General features: G+C 42.2%; 1 protein-coding gene across 1 annotated transcript; it reads left to right on the forward strand.

Moving 5' to 3' along the window:
- The first annotated feature begins 627 nt into the window (after positions 1 to 627).
- On the forward strand, positions 628 to 3271 carry LOC104528299 (terminal nucleotidyltransferase 5A). Its single transcript, XM_010172263.1, is given in 1 exon segment — positions 628 to 3271. A coding segment is annotated over 1 exon segment (837 nt). The 3' UTR covers positions 1465 to 3271.
- Positions 3272 to 8491: the final 5220 nt, after the last annotated feature.

Raw genomic sequence — 8491 nt, forward strand, 5'->3', positions numbered from 1 at the left:
GGTCCCCGGGGTGGCTGGGGGAGCTCAGAAGCCTTTAATGTCTGCACGGAGGAAACACCGTCTGCAGGGCACGCTCTCGTGTGAGCTGAAGGCCACAGCGGAGAGGCACCTTCCCTCCTCTCGGAGTTAATGAGGCGGAATGCCAAATGGCTTTAAGATTTTTTTAGAGGGATTTTTTGGAATGTGGGGCAGATTTGTGGAACCTGCACTGTGAGAGCAGGATTGAGGGGAGTGAACGCTTGCCAAGTTGGTTGTTGGGATTTTTTTTTTGTTTGTTTGTTCTTTGTGGGAAGGGGAGAGAGAAGTGGAAGCCGATAAAAAAGCTTTCTTATCTGATTGTAGCGGTGACCTTTTGTGTGTGGGTGCATGGACGTTTGCCATGTGTGCCATGGACTTCATGTGTAGATGTATTTAGAAGTGACAGAGGCAGTGTTGCCATATGCTTCCTTTGCACGACACAGTCCCAGCAGAACACTCTCCTCTATCACTCCCGTGCAATGACAGCACTCCAGGCTTTCATGTGAAGCATTTCTTCTCTGGTTTGTATCTGCAGGCTCCATGAAATTTTCTATGAAACTCAAGGATCGGGTGGAGGTGGGGTGAGGGAGATGCAAACAAATTCAGCGAATGGGAAATTTCTTACATCTGTGTCTTCATTTGCCCATTTTGTCTTTCCAATTATAGGAGGCTTATGTGCAGAAAATGGTAAAAGTATGCAATGATTCAGACCGATGGAGTCTCATCTCCCTGTCCAACAACAGCGGCAAAAATGTGGAGCTGAAATTTGTGGACTCTCTGAGGCGGCAGTTTGAATTCAGTGTCGATTCCTTTCAAATCAAGCTGGACTCCCTGCTGCTTTTTTATGAGTGCTCAGAGAATCCGATGACTGAAACTTTTCACCCGACTATCATTGGTGAGAGTGTCTATGGGGATTTCCAGGAAGCCTTTGATCACCTCTGCAACAAGATAATCGCCACCAGAAACCCAGAAGAAATCAGAGGAGGTGGTCTGCTGAAGTACTGCAACCTTTTGGTAAGGGGCTTTAGGGCTGCCTCCGAATCCGAGATTAAGTCCCTGCAGAGATACATGTGTTCGAGGTTTTTCATTGACTTCTCAGACATTGGAGAACAGCAGAGAAAGCTGGAGTCCTACTTGCAGAACCACTTTGTGGGATTAGAGGACCGCAAGTATGACTATCTCATGACCCTTCATGGTGTGGTGAATGAGAGCACAGTGTGCCTGATGGGACATGAGAGGAGACAGACTCTGAATCTGATCACCATGCTGGCCATCCGGGTCCTAGCTGAGCAAAATATCATCCCCAATGTGGCCAATGTCACCTGCTATTACCAGCCAGCCCCATATGTAGCAGATGCCAACTTCAGCAATTACTATATTGCCCAGGTTCAGACGGTGTTCCCTTGCCAGCAGCACACATACTCTACTTGGCTGCCCTGTAATTAAGGACTGAAATTAGTAGACCCGGTGGGGAGAAGGTTTTCTAAGACGTAGGAAGGGATGAAGCGTCCCTTTGAAATGGGGTGTTTTGTGCAGTGATGATCTGCTCTAGTTTTCAAGCTTGGGAAAAGCTTGTGGTTCTTCTAATAAATAACAGGAGCATGATCGAGAAAGAACCCCAAAATAATTGGATCCTACCCCAGAGCACAAGAGGCCTGTCATTAAAAGCAGCCAGCTTCCCCTGAAATAAGTGAGGGAGGAATGCTTGATGACAATATGGGTTGGCAATATCTGCTCCCATAGCTTTGGCATAGAGAAGGTGGGAAAGCCTTATTTTCTCTTATTTTTATTTTTACTCTAGAATGGGATCTGCAAAAGGGAGAATATGAAAGAAACAAAACAAAAAAAAAAAAAAAGAAAAAAAATCACAAAAAACAATTTATATATATTCAGGAATTAAAAGTTAGAGGCATAAAGCAGAGATAAGCTGAATAAAAATGTATATTGGAATTACTGCATTTGGGGCTTGCAGCAAGTGCCGTCTGTGGATTGACCGTGTAGAATGTATAGCTTGCTTGACTAGAACGCTTTACCAGAAACAGCTTGCTCCAAATGAACAGTAGTGGATTGGTACAGTTATGAAAACAGAAACACGTACGATGACAAAGTCCATTATTTCCAGCTGTGTGCGTGCCTCACATTTTAAAAATGTGAGAATGCAGGAAAAGCAGCTGTGGCAAGCAGAATACACTCAAGGACCAAAGATTTCACAAAGTTATCCGAGCAAAGAAGATACAGTAGAGTATATATACATATATATATATATATATAAAAGAAAAGAAAGATGTTGCTATATTTGTACACACCAATAGTAATCAAAAGTGCCTGATGCCTTCATAAAATTTGAAGTGAGGAAAAAAAAATATAGTTTTGTGGTTTAACCATGCATTTTGTTTTATCAGGGACAGGAGGATTAAAAACAAAAAACCCATAAGCTTGTGAATAAGTGGTGGAGGAAATGCCCTATTTTTTTTTCTTGGCAAATACCTGTATAGAGTTAATGTTATGTCGGTGTGCTGTTATCCTAGGTACGTGTGTGTATGTGTGTATATATGTTTGTGTGTGTATATATGTACATGTTATAGGTGTCTATCTATATATGTACACACACACAATATATATTAATGTGGTCTAGGAAAATGTAGCAATTAAGGAATGTTTAAATAAAGTACTATGTGTTTTCCAGTTTGCAACAGGATGTCATAGGACAGTGGGCACCTTGCAGTGAAATTTTAACCCCCACCTGAGAAATTTGGAGTAAATGAACAGGTCAGGATTAAGGTGGGATTCAGATAATGTCTTTGGTTGCAAGAACAAGGATTACAGTAATTCAGTGGGTTGCTTGCGAGCCATAATAATTCCACAGATGGAGAAACATATGACTAGCTGATTTTTTTTTAACTCTTATGTACTGTAATGCCATTTTGACATTTAACCCACTAATGTTGTGACTGTATACCTCCATGATGTGTAATTCAGTGGAACGTGGATCAAAGATAGGTTTATTTAAACCCCCTGACAGCTAAAGAATATTGTATTAGTTGGTGATTTGAACACTAATTGTTAATATTTAAAGGAATATTTTTAATAGAATGCGTTATGCATTCCAGGACCACTAGAATTTAGCAAATGTGAAATGAACCCTTTTTAAGAGTGTTGCACGATTGCTTAAAATTATATTTTATATATATATATTATATATATATATTTTTATGCAAATATTAAACATCTTTGATCTGGTTGTCACACTGCATTTACAATTCCAGTACTGTACTTTATTTAAATGGAATCACTTTACATTGGAACAATAACTATTCACTTTCATTTCCTCTCCCGAAAGACCAGCAGGGGAAAAAAAACAACCTCCGCTGTTGTTTTCACTTCAGTGCCATCTCTGAAAGTGTTAAATTCTTTGTTGGGCTTTGAAAACCTAATGACCAAGTGACACTTGACTCATAATATTTTGCTTTTTCTTACTGAGGGGAAAAAAAAAAAAAAAAAAAAAGGAGGTTCTATCTCTTATGGTATTGATTACAGAATTCAGACAACTGTGCCCTGCCTGGTTGCAGGCAGGGTCTGGCATTGGAGGAGGCAGGAGCAGGGGAGAGGACTCGTGTCCTGGCAGTGTGTTTTCCCTGCGGAGAGAAGAAGGTACATCTATTTTTGTCACGCTTTGTACTTTTCACTCTGGAGGCAAATTGACAGGAACCCGATGTGTTTACTGAAGCACCTTCCCTGTGAGTCCTTCAGGAAACATAAAAGCTGTTTCATGGCTGTTCCTGGTGTTGACTTGCAGATCTCACCTTCCTATCCACCGGCGTTGGCTGCAGCCTCCCGCCGGCCTCCTGGTCCCCCCATCCCCGCCAGGTCCCCTCCAGCCCCCTGAGGGTCCAGGCTGGGTGCTTCTGGCCCGCTATTTGCCTCCAGCTCCTGGGAGGATTTGCTAGCGGAAGCTACGGGGAGGGCTGGGGAAATAGGATCAGCTGGTAATGTGGTATGTCTTCTCTCACCACAACTATTTGCAGCAAATAAATGAGTCATCTGCTCTTGAAAAGGGTTTGAGAATCTATAGCTGTGCCACAACCGCAGAACGCTGATAGTACATGACATGATGTATTTTTCCTTTGAAGGATCCATTTTTTTCCATTGCTTGAAAAAAGTTTTGATTTACTTCCTCTCAGCTCAGATTTTATTGTGTTTTGTTTTGTTTTGTTTTTAATGATTGACAGCAGCTAGTTACCTTATAGTGCATGCAGCAGGGCTCTGAGCTAACTGCACCTTTCAGCATTTGCATTTTGATACATATATAATATGTTTTTATATATATTATATAGGTATTCCGGATCTGTTTTGCATATGTTAATGATCAAGTGGTGGAACTGGTGGAGCTTTGTTTTATCTGTGACTGGTGGCTTAAAAGACGCTGGTGTTAGAGGTGGGAAGAAGGCGTGAGTTCAGGCCAAGAGTAAAATAAGAACCCCTTTTCAAAGCTGGTTTATTTCTGTGGTTTGCACACCTCCCCCTCCATAAAGTCTGACTTTTCTTGAACTGTTTTTCCCTCTCCTCTTCAGCACACTGGTACTTTTAAAGTTAACGGCTGCGTTCTTGCTTTGTAGACTTCATTTTTCCCATCCAATCAGGTGTAAGGTTAAAACTTGGGCTACGAGAGACAGTGCCCCTTTTAAAGAGCTGAACTGATTAAAAACGTTGACCTGATTACAGTAAAACTGTTTGTGCCACAGCTGAATTTACTGCTAACCAACAGGGTGCTAAACTTGGTTAAACGTAGTGATCGTGAAACAACCGAGAGCTTTGAAATGGGATTTTTTTTTTCTTTTCCTTAGATGTAGCTGTCCTCCCAACTGCAAGAACGTATTTTCTAAAAATAGAAGGGCAATTAGACCAAAAATATGATATTTTTCTAGTTTCTCTTATTGCACTTAAAATATTTTTTATCTTGCACAAAGGCCTTCACACAGATCTTCTAAACACCTCTTATTAAATACTTCGTTTGCATCATGTGAGAAGCTCCTACCAGTTAAAAAAAAGCTTTTTTTTTTTTAATTGAGAAAATGAAGTGTGTTAGATAAAACTGCACAGAAAAACTGTAATTGCATATTCAGCTCCTGTTTGAATATATTATTTTGTATGGTTTTCTTTATGCAGAGAGTTCCCTTGCAAGAAAGAAAATCAGTGTACTGTTTTGCTGTTGTAATAATGGTTTGCTAACAAAATAAATAGTAAAAAAAAAAAGCCTGCAAATTTCAAGACACCTTGGCTAAAGCACTACAGTCTCCTGCAGTCTGTAGGAGTCTGTGCAGATTTGCTTTCCCTTAGATTTCCTTACAACTGTTGCCTTCTGCAAGGCATCCTGTTGCAGCAAACTGCTCCTTGGATTGCTCTTTTGGAACATTTTGACTATAGGCTTTGTCACAGACAGAAAAAGAGCTGATGGAAAACAGACTCTAGAGGGAACAGATTGTGAATTTTGTTTACAGCATCCAATATTTGGATTTTTTTTTGTAAATAAAAAGAAGTTATTTTTTTCTATTGATTTGTGTCTGCTGTCTTTCGTGTCTGAAATAGCTCTGGCCTGCTCCTAATGAATACCAAGTTCGCTTTCATGAAAAAAGGACAAGGGCAGCACTTTTCTGGGAAGAGCAGCGTTCAGCCGCTTTCCGATTGGAGCACAAGAGGTTTTGAAAAGCCCTGCCTTGTGCCAGCCAAGTTTGACTGACTGCGCTTGGCTGCAGGGGAACCTCCCCAGCCAGTGCCAGAAATATTTGGTCTGGTGCTGGTCGGGCCATACAAATGGTCTGAAATCCCAAAACCGAAACAGTGCCGCAGCAGCCCAGCACTCTTGCTGCCTTCCCAGTTTAGATCACCAGTATCAGGACTGGGATCTTTTCATGATGCCCGGTACTGCCACCGTGCTGGGAGTAACGTGAGGGTCCTTATGCCCTTGCAAGATATTCGATAGGGGCTGACGCCTCCGCCTTACCATTTTGGTAGGTTTTGGGAGGCAGTGGGGTGCCGCTCCCTGTGTGTAAAGGCAGGGCTGTCTGCAGTGGATGGGTGCTGCAGGTACCACAGCTTGGGGAGCTGCTGAGGAGCAGGGATACAAATGCCCATTCGATTCAGCTGCTGAATTGGTCCAGTTCTTCCCTCGTATTCAATGTTTGCTCTCCTTCCCTGCCTTACAATGCTGTCCTTGTCAGCAGAGGTATTTTCTGTTTGCTGTGTTTACAGGGGAGATGCCTGTGTAATGAAGGTTAATTTCCTCAAAAGGTACTTCAAGGGAATATAAAATATTAATTTACAATGCTTGTGGCAATACTTTTTCAACCAGGGTGCCTCAGACTGACCCAAATTTGAAAAACATTGACTAAGACTCTGCAGTATGTTGCTCTTACTAGGCTCATTCATACACAGCGCTGGGTTTGGAAGGCTCACGCCGGCTAAGCGCAAGCATGAATGTGCTTATTGTAATGATGAGTGAACCTGTATTCCCCTGTAAAAACAAACAAACAAACAAGCTGCTGGGACTGCTCGTTTTTCCAGGCGCAGGAGCAGACCCCTTGCCGAATGCCGGGTGCCTTCTGCACACTGCCTCTTTTGAACCTGACGGACACGGGACGGGACCCTTGGCCAGCCTGGCCCGGGTTGGGGGATGCACTCAGCATCCCTGCCCGTGTGGCATTGCCTTTCCTCCCATGTTACTGCCAGGAAAGGGAGTGGGACGTGGCCTAATGCTTCCTCCTGTTAACTTGCTCCGTTATAAAATATTTTAGGCAGTCTGACAAAGGCGGCTGCAATGCCCAAAGACGCAGATGGAAATCGGGGAAATTGGAAACCATCTAAATTCAAATGCCTTTACTTGTCTCTCAAAATTCAAGCCTGGATGAATGCTATTATGCTTTGGAGTGAGTTAATTCCAGTTTCTCTGCTTAAATTTAGGAGATTTTTATGAGAGATGAACACCAGTTGAGTAACTGGAGCACTGCAAGTCCTTCCCCAACCAAGGAGGAGTATGATGGGGATGCAGCCAGCTGAGCGCTGCACTTTAGCAGGTTGCGTTTTTAAGGAGGAAGGAGCGTTCAGTATCGAGGAAGAGGGAGAGCAAAAACAAGGTGTGAAAATGGGAATCACCTGAACAGCGAGCTGATAGATTAAAGTCAGAGAGGAGAAACAGCTCAAGTTGTTAACTTATGTTCACCCTGCTAAAATGAGTCTGACCAGGGAAACTGTCGCTTGTAAAGATAAGTAACAGTCTACAGTTTCTCTTGGCTGCAGCAGCACATTTTTATTTTATTGCATTAAAAAAAAAAAAAAATCCCCAGGAACCCCTTTGCCCAGGAATGAAGCTGAGTGTAGGCTAAATCAACCATACATCCTCTAGTAAATGTATCTGCAGTCCCTGGAAAGCAATAAATTAATAATGCAGAGTTCAGTTTTATAAACTTGCTCTTGGAAAACCCCCATGAAACCTCTGCAGAGGTTTTTGTAGCACAGTTACGTGTACCTTGTTCCCAAGTATTTGTGTGGATCTGGTCATGCCTTCCTTAAACTGCCACCAAGCATCCTCCTTTCTTTTATTTTTATGTTTCTAGTAAAGTTCAGTGCATGTAGCCATATGCACTTAGGTAAAGCACAGTCTATAGCTGTACACCGTTGCATTGGAGCTGGTGGAGTTTTGCAGCAATCCCCTAAATATCTATAGAAGTTGGGTCAGAAGCAGCTCTGCATTCAGGGCTCTAGTCTGTATGTAAGAAGCAAAAGCACAAAATCAAAATCTGCACTTTAGAGAAGAAATGCCAAGCCTTCAAAGGCCTGATAAAGCATGATGAACAGACTCATCTCCTACACACTTACCTAACCTTAGGCTGTTCAGAGTGATTGTTGTGTGGATGCACAATTCCACCATTTCTTGTGGCTGCTATTTCATCAGGACATACAATGCCAGTACACACCAGAAAATTTTCCTTTTGCATTGTTTGGGCAAAAATCTATGTCCTAAACGCACACCTAAATATTGTGTGCAAAACGTGGATATTCTCCATGGTAAAAACATCCCTTAGATTCCCGTAATGGCTTGGAGAGCATAAATTACTGCTTTTTGAGAGGATAGTATGCTTAAACATTCTTTGCTGTCTGTTGGACTGGAGGGTGAACAACTCTTCTGGGTGAGCAACTCTCCTGATAATTAAGTTTGTCTTCCTGAAAATGAAGAAATACAGAACAGCCAGCGCTTTTAAAAAGTGAAGTCTCTGTATCTAACCTACACAGACTTTCTTTTCATCTCCTCTCTTGGAGGGTGTAGAACAGAGTCACTTCTAAAATCAGAGCTAAAGACAGTAGACAGTGAATATGTTTTGGAGACATCTAGCTTATCCTTGTCAGCGAGCATATCTGGTTACCTCTCTGCCATTTGAATGAAGGTGATGAGAAGTACCTGAAGTGGGAAGGCAGGCAT

This window comes from Antrostomus carolinensis, unplaced genomic scaffold (genome assembly GCF_000700745.2).
Source record: "Antrostomus carolinensis isolate BGI_N321 unplaced genomic scaffold, ASM70074v2 scaffold26897, whole genome shotgun sequence".
NCBI lineage: Eukaryota > Metazoa > Chordata > Aves > Caprimulgiformes > Caprimulgidae > Antrostomus > Antrostomus carolinensis.